This window comes from Branchiostoma belcheri, unplaced genomic scaffold (assembly GCF_001625305.1).
Source record: "Branchiostoma belcheri isolate BF01 breed outbred unplaced genomic scaffold, Haploidv18h27 scaffold20, whole genome shotgun sequence".
Classification (NCBI taxonomy): domain Eukaryota; kingdom Metazoa; phylum Chordata; class Leptocardii; order Amphioxiformes; family Branchiostomatidae; genus Branchiostoma; species Branchiostoma belcheri.
In genome coordinates this window covers 644,146-658,242 of record NW_017803491.1, presented here as the reverse complement: position 1 = coordinate 658,242, position 14,097 = coordinate 644,146, and the positions used below count along the sequence as shown (strand labels likewise).

Here is a 14,097-nt window from a genome sequence, read left to right as displayed (position 1 = left end):
GGCAGCTGAGCAACAATCTCAATCCTCTAATAGCCTCAGCACAGAAAGGACTGTGGAGTGACTGCTGCTTACCGTCAGATCGGACCCCCAGGGCTGGAAAAGCTCCAGTGCGAAGACGCAGGTTGCCAACATTGCAGCAATGGGCAGTGCAGCGACAAAGTAGGGGGTACCAAGGAACTGATCCAGCCTAAAGATGGAACACATGCATCCGTACGAGAGGTGAGTCAACTTTGTTCCATTCTTTTTCACCGTTGAGTTGCTACTCACTTTCTTTGCTAGTTTGCAGTGGAAATACCTTGATTTTATGGAAAACTTGTAAAAAGACGTGATTTAATCTGCTGTAATGTAAAGCCTCCTGTGGCAATTTTCCCAGAGGAATAGGGGCAGGGCTTTCGGGTATCTTCATCTCTTGTGGGAACAGATTGTGTGCCCCTTTTCAACCTTTTAACACCAGGACTGCCCTCCTTGTTGCATATTTATTCAGACCATCTCTATGCATCCATCAATGCCAAAACCTGGCAATGTCCGCAACAAGCAAAGTGGACAGTGGGCACTTAGATGCCCCGATCTCTATACTTGCAGTAACGGCCAAACGGCCAAACTTGCTACTCTACCCCAGAATGGATGGCCTATCATTCAGAAATATCCATTTTCTGCCGGACTGAAATCCATTTTCCGCCGATAGTTGGTCAGTGCCATAATATATTGTGGCACTATTACGCACATTATGAATGAAAATACTCATGCAGGCGCTGAGAGCTTTTTTGCGGATTAATATTTACTGCAAGATGATGCTGTGCAATGGACAAAGTGCTGCAGAAGTGTATGTGGGTAATTACGTGTTGCTGCAGGCGACGGCACCGGGTTTTGAGAGTCTGACCACCGTCAGCTCAACCATGCCGTACAGAAAGGCTCCTGACAGCGCTCCGCAGAGTGTTAGCACTGGAAAGAACACATAGAAAGCCATTTACCTATTTGCCCATTAGGCAAAATTTGTTCACACATTGGAAAACATTTTGGTACCATCCAAAAAGGAAGAAATTGCAAATGTCATTATCCGGAATCATTCAATCAAAGTGTAATAAGAGAAGCCGGATATCTGCACATGTCTGCGTACCTGCGTTGGGCGTTCCTGTCCCCAGTTGGATGTACAGCACCCCTGGGCACTGCGACAACACAGGGGAAAGGTAAATGGACCTTTATCCAGATGCTTCTCCCACCAACATCCCTTTTCCTCCCATGTGAATTCCCATATTAGTATTTGGCTAGCGCTATCATAAATGGGTTCCTATCAAAATCTGCTTAGCGAGAAGCTGCAGGGCAGCAAAACATGCTTAAAGTATCGTAAATATGAAGTTAATCTGCCACCAGCACAAGTCCCTGTTCTTGGTAAGATGTGACCATATTGCTAATGCTGTGCTCATAATTCTGCATTGAGGCAAGTTTAACAATGCACAAATCATAAGAGTGGAGGTAAGTAGCTCTGATCAGCTGCCATGCTAGATTCTGTTGATAAAATCATGGTCCCCTTTTCGTTTCCGTGCATTAGACATACTTCTGTCGAATCAAATTACCATTTGTTGTGCTGCATAAGCCATTCGTGTGCAAGCACACTCGGTTCTCACTAGCTGAGTGCAAAGGATTTGGCTATCCTGGGTAGAGACATTGTGATACTGGTATTGTACCTTATGTCTGTAGCATCCTGGAACATTGTTATGGAATCGTTTTCTATACTTGAAAGCCTGCCATTTGGGTTTCGAAACATTTTGCTGGTATGAATCTTGCCCTGTCCTTGGTGCTGAATCCACATGTTAGTTCTTTTTAATTGAACTATGGCCATCTTTTGAAACATTCACATTGTTCTTATTTCAATACATTTGTAAACCAAATTAAAAGGTTGTGAAGGGAAAAACCAACAAAATGTATGATTTCCCCTATGTTAAGATGCAAGAAATGATCCCTGTGTAAACATATATTTGATGCTGGCTACTATCTATTTGTAGTGGTTATCAAACTTCATTTCAGCATTTTTTGTACAGATGGCTTTGTTTATAATGGAACAAAAAGTATCTAACTGCTCAGTTTCTCATCGAAATAGGTCAGTTTGTAATCTTCACATGTACAAGACATGCTCCGGCTTATGCAGAATTAATCAGTTAGGGTGTCATGATGAAGAACAATTTATTTGTAATCTTGTTAAGTACCTCTGTTCCGCATCATCTGGGGTAACCTAAATGAGAATGATGGTGCTTCCACTGAATTAGGTCAATGTTTCAACATCTGATGGGCAGGAGAGGTGACAGCTCTTATGATCACACTTCAAACAGAACAAGATGATTGAACCATGCACAATCTGATACATGAGTTTGTTGTACGAGTAATGCCCTAATAGCAACAAGAGTGGTTGAGCTATTTTGCTGCATTCCAGCTCAGATGTAATGGTAACTTTTTGCTGCTCCAATATACCAACCAGTTGTTCTGTGCAAAACTGGTATACAGTAGATGCCATATTCAGTGATGCATTATATTAAAAAAGATTCTTATCTTATTGACATTATTCAGCAGTGCTGGGTTGGTCTTTGGAATATGCATGAGTGGCAACACATATGGATACTTTTCATGTCTGCAATACATTTAGTATCTATAAATGCAGCCTAGCCATTTATGTTTGCGTACCATAGACTAGACCTGTAAGCTGAGAATCTGAAGGAATACACGATATTGTAGGGAGTTACACTTGTTGAAATCAGGCAGAAACAAGACTACAAACAGACCTTCCACATAATTGATATTCAGATTTTACAATACACTACATTATGAAGGGCAACAGCAGAACCAGCTGGGTCTAGAGTCCATTTGCTGGCTGGACGCCTTTATCTAGTCCCAGTATACAACCTCAATTCTATGCCTAAACCTTATGAAAAAGTGATAAGACATAGCCAGGGCTTACATCCACACCCTACTCATAATATTAGAATTTCATTCATCAACAACTTTATGGACAACATGATTCTTGCTGTCCTTGGTGCTGAATCCACATGTTTGATTGAACTATAGCCATCTTTTCAAGCATACATATTGTTGTTGTTTCAACAGATTTGCAAACCAAATATTAGTCATTGAATTGAAATAAAACATTTGGTACAAAGAAAGCAAAAGCAAAATTAATTTCTCCATGACAACTATGTGTCAAAGTAAATGTTACTGGTCAGTCCCAGCTCATTTTTCAACTTTACATCAATCTTCAAATCTCTTCCATTTGTTCATGCTTCTGTTTGTTCTTTTCAAATCTAGATCTAGATGCTGAAGGTCTCTGAAGCAATGTAGGCAAAGGTGTGTTCAAATAATGTGACATCAACATACCACAACTCTCTTCAGCAAATTGTCTGCAGTACCTTCAATATCCATACCAAGTGCATTTCAGATTTGCATACATAGATACATGATTAATTTGATTTCATCAGCTACCAAGCTTAAGATAGTAGGGATCTATATGTCAAGCTAAGTAGAAACATCAATGTTTTGTTCCAGAATTAAATCAACTGCTAATTACTATTACACAATACTTTTGTCTGAGCTATAAGTATAACAGAACTCACAGATGCACAGATTGTCATCCCCACACCGTGTATGAATCCACCCAGCCCAGCTGCCAGGACTCCTCTCTTCCCCACAAACTTCCTGAAGAACCTCACCCTCATTTGGTCAAACTTGGGCTTGCCAAATGGAAGCATGCTCACAATTGACATACCCACCATGCCTGGGTGGCAAAAAAACAAAGAGAACTGTGTAAACTTAGTACTATAATACTTTAAACATGAAATTCAATGATCTTATAGTTCTCCAATGGCAAAATACATGATTGAAGCTTAATACAATTGGGAGAATAAAAGATACTTTCTAGTAGTCTATGGCAATCCCAAGAGAAAAATACTGTTAGTCACACATTTTCCATTTTGCACTACACAGAGACATGTTTTTACATGGATTAGGTACTAATCCATCTGTAGAGATTAAGCACATGCTAGAGGTGCAGAAGACCTGGCAGGGAGACGCCTGATTTATTTGATGTTTTGGTTCCTAACATGCAATGGGATGAAGGATGTGACAGGTGTGCAAAGGTCCACAAATTGCAGAATAAAATCAAAGCAAAATTGATTTTTCATATGGTTTCTAACCAGTCCAGATTATCTAGCCTAGATCAATCCTTCTAAGGTTTCAGTCTGCTCCAACTGTTGCAACACTTGGAGTGGACTTCACTACTATGACTGATAATTTTACTTCCACCCATTTGTCGATCTTTCCTTCAAAAGCAAAGGAATTTAGAATTTCTCAAACTAGAACAGACAAAAAAGTGTTTCAGATATATTTTGACTCTTACATTATTTTCAATTTTGTTTTAACACCAAGACGAGACCAAAGAAACTGCTGCAACTACTAGTAAGATGAACCTGTATGCCTGTGGTATCAACATTTAATAATACTTTTAACACCGAGCAGATTATTATTGGAATGAGCAGAGCACTTTGGACTAATGCCTCTGACTATTTACAGCTTAGAGGTACATATCCAATCTTTTGTCAAAAACTTCTCTGTTACATAGCGGATTATAATGACCCCCAGCGGGGGTCTTCACGCTTCGTTAAAATTGAAAAATCTCAAGATTCATTCTAAAGATCTCAATATTTTAGACGAAATCTTGAGATCTTATAAGACAATCTTGAGATTGTTCATGACAATCTCCAGATCTTTCAGAAAATCTTGAGATGAAAATAAAAGGTCTCAAGATCTTTCCAAATGTTTTCAAAGTATCTTGAGATTTTTCCAAAGCATCTCGAGATGCTTTAAAAAATATCAAGATTGTTTAAAAGATCTCACGTTTTTTCAAGATTGCTTTAAAAATCTTGATATTTCTTAAAGCATCTCGAGATGCTATGGAAAAATCTCAATATACTTTGAAAACATTTGGAAAGATCTTGAGACCTTTTCTTTTCATCTTAAGATTTTCTGAAAGATCTGGAGATTGTCATAAAAAATCTCAATATTGTCTCATAAGATCTCAAGATTTCGTCTAAAATATTGAGATTTTTCAATTTTTAACGAAGCGTGAAGACCCCCGCTGGGGGTCATTATGATCCGCTTTGTAACAGAGAAGTTTGTGACAAAAGATTGGATATGTACCTCTAAGCTGTAAATGGTCAGAGGCATTAGTCCAAAGTGCTCTGCTCATTCCAATAATAATCTGCTCGCTGTTTTTTGTTTCTATTATCAAGTCCAAAATATTACTCTGCCACTGGCTAAGAATCACATATCTCCTTAGAACAGCCAAGGTCTATGTTTCATTCCTTCCAGCCTACACTTTGATATATTACACTACCTCATGTATCTCAACAGCCAGGATGTTCCTCAGTTTCTGTTCCTATGCATCTGAAATTACAGGACTTAGCCAACAGATTTAGGAAGAACATACACATTTCCAAAAATAATCTCCATCCATTTATCTTCCCTTCTATTTTGTGTAACATTGTACTCATTTTAGCACACCCTCTGACAGAGGGTAAACCAATACGGTACACTAGTGCAACTTTTGGAAACCTAACACCTGGGTGGCCTGCCTGAGTGTCCCCATGTGTGAAGCAGCTCTCCTCACAGATAGTTCCATCAATCAGCATTGGAGGAGGATCGATCAGGGGCATCCTACACCATCATTCATACCCACCTGTTGCCACTGCCGAAAGGAACATCTTCAACATGATGAAACGGCTGAAGCTCATCTGGCCTCGGACAGCGGCCGGCTCAAACACTGCCCAGGGAAATCAGACAACAAGCTGTTAGTGATTTGGAACATGCTCCATCATTGGTGTCAGTAGGAGGCCAATACTTTCCCTTAATTACAGATGGATGGCTCATCAGCCTCATTTGTACCACTTAAAAGCTAGATCACCATCTGGGGACTTCAGGAGGACAACCCAGAAACAAAGGAGTCTAAGCATTTATCTTCAGGTAAAGTTCTGGCATCACTTTCTTCTTGTACCACTGTGGCTTTCAAAGGATCTGACCAGCACCTACAGAAGTGTAACATCATGATGTAAGGCTCAATGGATAAGAGATTGAGCTGCCAGCTACATCAGTCAGAAGTAAGATCCTGGGATTCAGCCCTTGTGGGAAAATGTGTCAGTAGGAGAACACACACAAAAAAAAACTTTTGCCACAAACAATGCAAACTGTTTTTTTTTTTTTTGGTATAGTGTTCATACATGTAATAGCTAATGGTTACCAAAAATATCAGCCAGGTTTAAAAATATATTGTTAAAAAAAATTGACTTAAATGAAAAATTAAAAAGAGGTATCTGGATATGAATTGGCTGTTCTAATATTTTTACTTTGCATTTCAATGATATTATGCCTGCTGCAGCTGGCCAAAAATACATTGGCTTTTTTTTCTTACTGACACACTAGAAAAGACCACTTCGTTCCCTGTTCCTTCAGTAATCATCCTTCCATGTATGTAACAATATACGGAAGATGCCACAATGTCTTCCCTGTTCTGGAGAAAATCAGAGTGGTCGTACGTGGAGTGTTTAAAGTGTACATGACTTCCCAGCCCTGATGTGGCTGCCAGGATGGTGAACAGGGCATGCCGATGGTTTACCTTGGCTGTACTTTCTGCTCCACCTATTGTTGATAGTCCCCAGCATTCCTCTTGACAGCTTGTATTAAACTAGGCTTAAGAAATATGCCCAGGGTGTGAACAAAAAATTTGGTCATATTTCCACCTTAATTCCCTTTGTTTTTCCTCTTGATCCAATAGAGACTAGTGGTCAATAGCCTAAAAATTATATCAAGAAAGCAATCAAATTGCAAATGAGAGCTGTCAGAGACATGCCCAGTAATACCAATAGGCCCATGGTCCAATTTTGCTGGAAGTTCCCAGTCACACATGTATCCAGACTATTAGACAGGCTTCTGGATTTGTTTTGATGGGAAATACATTATTCTGTGGTGAAGTTCTACCGGCCATAGCAGGACATCTCCCATACATAACTTTCCATACCTGACATGCCGTGACCACATCAGCACATAATGCAGTTCAAATAAGTGCCAACCCTACTGAAAGGTATACAACCTTAATAACAGCTTACAACTGGGTGGACTGCAGATCTGCAAACTTTGCTGCTTTTCTTTAAATGTCAGATCTATTGATTCATGCTCACCAGCAGTAGATAAAATGGACAGACACATGAATTTTACAACACTAGGATTTGAAACAATTATCAAGTTTAAATGGCATGAAATTGCAGCAATTTTCTAACACACACCATAATCCATTAAATCTCTGGTCCATTTCAATATTTACAGCAACAGTTCAAAAGTTTACAATAATATTGCTTCGTACAAATCAATGTTGAAAACACCTTATGTAACATTTACTTGTTATTTCCTATGCCAGACCAGAAGCTGTAGCCTGTAGCAATTCTGTGATGACAACTACTTACAGCCAGACATGCGCAGTAGCTGTACCATGAACCAGTGTTACTTTCATGTGACACAGGAACATATTTTCATATTTTATTGGACATTTATAAATGCCAAAAATCTGATAGTTTTATCTAAGTGGACTGTGTTTAATCAGCTTTTTAGCTTGATTGGACATTCTGATATTATTTCTTTGAACCTATTAAAATTTGACATTTTCATTTGGTCACATTTTTAACCCAATGCAAATTCTATTTGTTCATTACATTGATTCAATGCTATAAAACATGGTCCCCAATGACATAAGATTTCCAATTACATGCAGGCAATTAATTAGTGGACAATGCCATTTACCAATTGCAAGTTCAGTTTATTAGGTTCATTCAAGTTCAGTTCACTTTGTATAACCCCAAAATTTTCCCGCACACCGAGATATGAAGAATCTTGGGGACTACCTTTTAAATCACTGCTTCATTTTCCTTATATGAATTAAGAACCGCCCCCTCCTTTTCTGAAATGCAAGCATGTCAGGCAGCATTCACAGCATGCCTCTAAGTGCAAAGCCCTTTACAGCAATCTGTATGTTGCTCCCATGCTGCTGCATACCCTTTTTTATGGAGTTCAGTCCGGCCATGGCATTTTAGTTATCTATAAGGTACACATACATTCAGCTGAGATATTTATTTTCTTCTTCAGCATGCTGTGTTCTAACTTTTCTTAGTTTTGTCATCCCCCGACCAACTGTTGGATGGGAGGCTGTGGTTGTCATGGAAATAGAACTGCCCCTCCCAGTTCTCTTTGGTTAATTGACATGTAACCCGATGCTGTAAAAGGAAGTCATCACTCTGGTGCTCTCCCCATTTCACAGGGCCACAGGGGGTACATTCCACCTGGGGAAGATGTAATTAATGAATATCAGAGTAACAAATTACCCACTAAATGCCCGTAAATAGCCCTATTTGATAAAAGTATGGAAGGTCAGCTGCCTGGGTCATGTTACATGATGAGAACTGTTTAAGGTCCTGTATTATTAATATTGAGATTAGGTTTCCAATGTACATGACTGGAGCTCTTTCTGTAGCAATTAAAGTTTCAAAGTGCCAACTAGGTGTGGATTTACTGGGGGCCTTGCATGCATTTATAACACCTTGCAAATCAGTGCACAGCCAAGCAGAAGAGACAGGTGACCAGCATAAACCTGGATCATGCACCATCTGGTGCTATCTCTATGGCTCTGGCTCCTCCTAATCTCTTCCTTTAATTCAAGAGAAAAATTCATATCGTGACAGATCCTCCAAAAATATGTGTTCGTGCAAATAGAAATGACAAATGCATGTATTCATAAACCATAGGTAGAAGGTGCATACTGCATTTGAACAGATATTTTAGATTTCTCAACCAGCACATGTTTATTAATAAATGGGCTATCTGGGTGAGACCGTGTTGACAACTTTACTCTGTGGTGTAAAACTGCTGTTAATGCAGAACAAAGCTTGCGTTTTGGAGAACTCCGCGAGGGGCTGAAATATGCATGGAGCTATTTGAAGTCACCAGCCCTTTTTGCCATATACTGAAGCGTGGCCAATAGGGGATATCCAAGGACCAATGATCCTCATAAGCCCTGTCATTAAACAGGTGCACGATTCACTCTAATCCTTCCTTGAGCATGTCACATCTTTTGTTGACAGCTCCAAATTACATGTATGATTCATAAACGAAGAAGCTTGTATGCTGTTGTGGTATCATGTAACATTATTCATCATTTAGCCAACTGATTTCATTGACGTAGATAATTTCGAGATGTATAATTCATGGGAAGGTAATCAAAGGGATGTCAGCTTATTAAAATTCCTAATAATACACTCTACTTCAATCATCTCCTCTGAGCAGCTACATTAGATATTGTGTTGTACGCGTTTCTGCCTGGATGTAGGTACAGACAGCGGGGGATTTCATCTCATCCACTTCATCGCTGATGATGGTTAACAAACACATCAAAGTCTGTTCATGCCAACTCCATGTCTCTACAAGTTTCCTACTACATAATTTATGTGGGTCCCGTATACACATTATTCATGCCTGTCAGATAGAGATAGTGGACGGTAGTGCTCATCTCCGTATATGAATTGGAGGGAGGATCTCTTCAAATGCATGTTGGGAGGCATCCTATCCCCAACTGCAGAGCCAATGACCCCATGGGAAAACCACCCCAGTATAAATCAGCTCCCTGGGCCTTGACCCACTGATAAATATACAGGGGTTCACGACCCACATAGGCAATCAGCTGCATCATTGGGGAGCCAAAGGTTCATTCTCCATTCTGAGCAGAAGTTGGCTAGAACCAAGGGAAACTGCCCTTCCTTCTGAACCAACCCTGCAGACTTCCCTGTAACTGTGTAAGTACAGTTTACTGTTTTCACCTTCTCCGAGCCTCTATTACACAGGCCACATCCACAGCAGCACAAGACACAGTTGATGTAAAAAACTGATTTTACTACTCTGTTTTATCACTTGATTTATCCTTCCCATCAGGCCATGTGGACTGCTATCTCTGTCGCCATTCAGAAGAAAAGTTATGTTTGTAATTACATGTGTTTGGATCTGCTCATTAAGTGTTAAAGTGTCTAATTACGATGGCTGTGGTAACATTTCTTCCACAAATGCCAGCATTAAATCTTCCTGAATGGTTGGTTACTCTTTGAATATTCAAGCCAGGATAGAAACATTACACATGCCTGATCTTTAATAAAAATTTTCCCGCTGAGACAGGGAAATTGTTGGGATTACTTAGAATTATTCAACCCATGAAGATATTGATCCATCATTTTTATATGTTCTAACCAATGAAATCCTCTTCACTTATTTATGGTATACCTGTGGTGCTTTGTGGTAAAACAATATCATTAAAAGTGTTCAAGTGTGACTTCTAGATATGCCCTGTCCAATATTTTGGGATAAATGGCAGGCTTTCTGCTCAGTCATCCTCATTGATTGTGATTTTTCTTCATTTTCACGTTATTTCCCTGTCCATGAAATTTTAAGGAGATGATCATTAGGTGTAATTTTCACTTGCATCTCTGTCGGATTGGGTATAATCCCTCATTGCTACTGATACACATCTTTTTGATGAAGCACTAGATTTGTTTTTCTACAATGGTTCTTAACACCATCTGGATGAATCCATCATTTTTTACAGCTGGTTGTGAAGTACGACTTTTGCCTTGGCATTTCCAAAAATATTCTCAAAAGAGTACGTGTACTAGACTAGTATGTTCCGCTGCAGCAATACGTACATCGCTCATTTCCCATATGTCATGTCATCACTGCTGTACCCAGTTAAAGATCTAATATTGGAAGTCAAAGGTTTCGTGCCACCAATCTTTGGGAGTAAGATATTGGCACTCCCCGGGGACACATTTTGCTAGAGCTGCCCCTGGCGAGAAAACCCTGCATGTTTTTAGCACAGACATTGTGCACGAGAACTTTTGTGTCATGCCACTAGCCATGTGGCTCCAAAACATAAAAGGATGTCTCCTATTTGCAGCAAGAGGCACCTTCATAATGTCTGGTGTCAGCATGAGTTTCAGTGTGAGCTGTAGATAATAAAATCTGCAAAAGTATAATGTAGTAACCTCAAAATGCCCTATATAAACTGAATACCATATACCGGCATTTTCTCAAAGATTTTGTCATCATGTGTAGGACTGATATCTGGCATTTATTTGACAAAGAAAACTGGTCAAGATTTCTTTTCATTTTGTATATGGTCAACCCATTCTTAATTGTTGGGTTTAACACCTGTCATCCATATACTCATCCTGCGCATAATCAATGATGAGAAAATACAAGACAGAAGGTCCTAATATGTATATCCCACCCATGGGTACCTGAACATCTGTGCAACTCTAATCAAATTACAATGGCTTTTTTTTTTAATTCTTACCTCTTCCTTTTTCCACTGCAAAACCAAATGTAATCCCAGCCAGCACACAGGCTATCATGCTCAAAGCCGACTTCCGTGAACTCAGCTCTTCGTCTCCAGCTATCTTTTCGTCACCATCGTTCCTTGCGTTGCCGCTTTGTTGCTTAGCAACTCGTTGCCGAGACATTGCCTTGTTGTCCATGATGTGCACTCCCCCTATTACAGTAATAGGTGAAACACCTGTAATGTCTTCAATGCAATAACGTGAAAGTGTGACAGGTTAAAACAGATTCATCAGCCTGTCAAGGCAAGTTTGGAGAGAGATTCATCATTGCCTCTCAGAACCAAGGGGATGTCCATGAGGAATAAAGGTGCCACTAAGGGTTCAATTGAGTGTTGACAAGGTGCTGGAATGAATTCTTTCCTGCAGGGTTTATCACATTCAAAAGGATAGTGCAGGCTGGTGGAGGACTGTCTTGTAACAATATCAGACAATGGATAGCTGGAAAAGAATACATGGAAAGTGTAGTACATGTAATTGTTCTCTTCATTTACATACTGCGTAAAGGTCAAAATTGTCAGGAGACTACATGTCTTGTTACTGTGGCCAATACACTTAAATATCAAACACAGATATGAAGTTATTTGGCTTGGGACAACTGCAGTGGGAATATTAGAAATAGTCTATTGAAAATGCAAACGTAACCATCACCAAAGAGCAGCATACTGTTTTCCAATACTTTGCCTCTAGAAAAATGAGTGTAATCTGATTGCAAATGATTGCTTGCAGCCAACAGGAATGAATTACACGATCAGCCTACATCAGAATTTCCATGGTAAATGGACAGAGGTCTGCCTAAGTGCAATTGTGGAGGAAAGATCTTTGATGCATAGCATCATTCAAATCTGGTGCAACCAGCTGAGCAAAAATGTGCCATTCCTAGCTGTCAAACCGCTTATGGATACATTGAAACCTGTAAGGCCTATGCATGACTTCCTACACAGGAGCCTTTGAGCAGAAATAATTCTGTATCACCATAAGAAGAATGGTGCACTGGCTGAAAATATACTTCACTCTTTTTATCCTTTAATGGTTTGTGGGGAAATAGTCATCTCTTCGTGGTCCACACAAAAGATATCTATGGCTTCTGATCAATTTTGGATTAAGATTTGACATTTAAAGTATGGGTCTGGACACATTTGTATACAACAACAATTTTTTTTCAATGTAGCTACCAGGCAATACTTTCTCTATGCTTTAAACTTTTCAAAATGAAACGACCATTAACATCCTGGGATTCCATGTCCATAATATCACCTGAGGGTCCATAATATCGCCATCTTGAGAAATAGTGTGCTTTAAGATATTTTTACTGCAACATACTTTTGGTATGCACTCCTGCACACCTGAAATGTACATACCTAGGGTATGTTGCGGTAAAAATATATTTAAGCACACTTTTTCTCAAGGTGGCTATATTATGGCCTATGGTGATATTATGGACACAGATGTTATACTTTATAGAAAAAACTAGAACCAAAATAAAGATCTATTGAGAACACACTCAGTGCAGACCAATTTTTCATCAAAATGGCATGTTATTCTTACATTGAATAGACAGGAAAATTATTAAAATATCACATGAGAATAGGCATTCGTCACTGATGTCAGATTTGATTTTAAGCACTGCAGAATTGCCATGTCTTAAAATGAAGTGACAATTTTAGAATTACTTAACCAGACTTTTATTTCCCTTCCTTTCTGTCCAATTTCGTTCGAGCTGGGCCTCTTTTTCCATGTGCTTCACAAAATCATCTATCAGCAGCTTGAATTTCTGATGCAGGGGATTCAATTTCCACTTTATCACAGGTATCAGAAGCCAGACCATATGTTCCTGGTGAGCTCCAGAGCACGATCTAGTTGCAGGGCACATTTTTCACATCATTATTCACTTCCCTGCCATCTAGAAGTCTGGGAATACCTCAGATTATTTGGCTTGAAAAATACTGACATAATCAAATTTATAATACTTTACAGCCTAAAATTTGCCTTTAAAACCAAAATAATACAAGTCAGTATGTACCAGGCAAATTCTAATCACACATCATAATTTCACCTAACCAACTGTGATAGAAAAATTTCTTGTAAAATGGAAAAATCTTTTAAAATCCCTATAACCATTCTTACCTGATGAAAAGTGCAAATTCCTATACTACACCCTTAAAGCCCAAGAAAATGCTTTGCCACCATTTCTTTATCTTGCCTTAATCACCTACATGGATATGATGGCTGAGCTTTCGAGGATTCATCTGTCAGCTCCATTACAACCACAGATTTAGAAACCTTATAAAATAAGTTCAAGTCAATAAACTGATTTACCATGGGTATTTCTGACATTTAAGGAAATTTTGAAATGTCGTTTCAATTAAGCACACTGCCACAACAATCCAGAAAGCCAGGTACTATATGCTGTGCAGTGCATGTCTTGTTGGTGGCTTGTGGTACTTTATAACAAAATCTGAGCTTATCAGAAAATTATTTCCACCACTCAGAGTACCACTAAGAATAGCTTTAAGGCAGAACTTAGAGAGGACCTCTGCTTTGCTCCAATGCCGCTGTCTCTTTTCTCCACCTTGTGAGTGTAGGCTGCATTGCAGTGTCATGATCATGGTGTTACTTGCTTGTTTGGTGTTAATTA

General features: G+C 39.2%; 2 protein-coding genes across 8 annotated transcripts in view; one reads left to right on the top strand and one right to left on the bottom strand.

The window, feature by feature from the left end:
* The window catches only part of LOC109469179 (UPF0394 inner membrane protein YeeE-like), a 33,762-nt gene that overhangs the window by 15,784 nt on the left and 3,881 nt on the right, over nucleotides 1-14,097 (bottom strand). For 4 of the 6 annotated variants that reach the window (XM_019767607.1, XM_019767603.1, XM_019767604.1 and 1 more), the window contains exons 2-7: nucleotides 11,420-11,614; nucleotides 5,720-5,803; nucleotides 3,600-3,760; nucleotides 1,118-1,166; nucleotides 840-942; nucleotides 73-187 (exon numbers count right to left, since the gene is read on the bottom strand). In XM_019767607.1, the coding sequence (XP_019623166.1) occupies nucleotides 73-187; nucleotides 840-942; nucleotides 1,118-1,166; nucleotides 3,600-3,760; nucleotides 5,720-5,803; nucleotides 11,420-11,614 (707 nt within the window). Of the gene's footprint in view, nucleotides 1-72; nucleotides 188-839; nucleotides 943-1,117; nucleotides 1,167-3,599; nucleotides 3,761-5,719; nucleotides 5,804-11,419; nucleotides 11,648-14,097 lie in introns of all 6 variants that reach the window. The other 2 variants (XM_019767606.1, XM_019767608.1) reach the window with 2 other exon arrangements.
* LOC109469176 (estrogen-related receptor gamma-like) overlaps nucleotides 124-14,097 on the top strand; it is a 51,377-nt gene continuing 37,403 nt past the window's right edge. The window contains exon 1 of one of the 2 annotated variants that reach the window (XM_019767590.1): nucleotides 124-219. In XM_019767590.1, the coding sequence (XP_019623149.1) occupies nucleotides 194-219 (26 nt within the window). In that variant the 5' untranslated portion in view covers nucleotides 124-193. Of the gene's footprint in view, nucleotides 220-9,684; nucleotides 9,873-14,097 lie in introns of those variants that run through there. The other variant, XM_019767594.1, reaches the window with a different exon arrangement.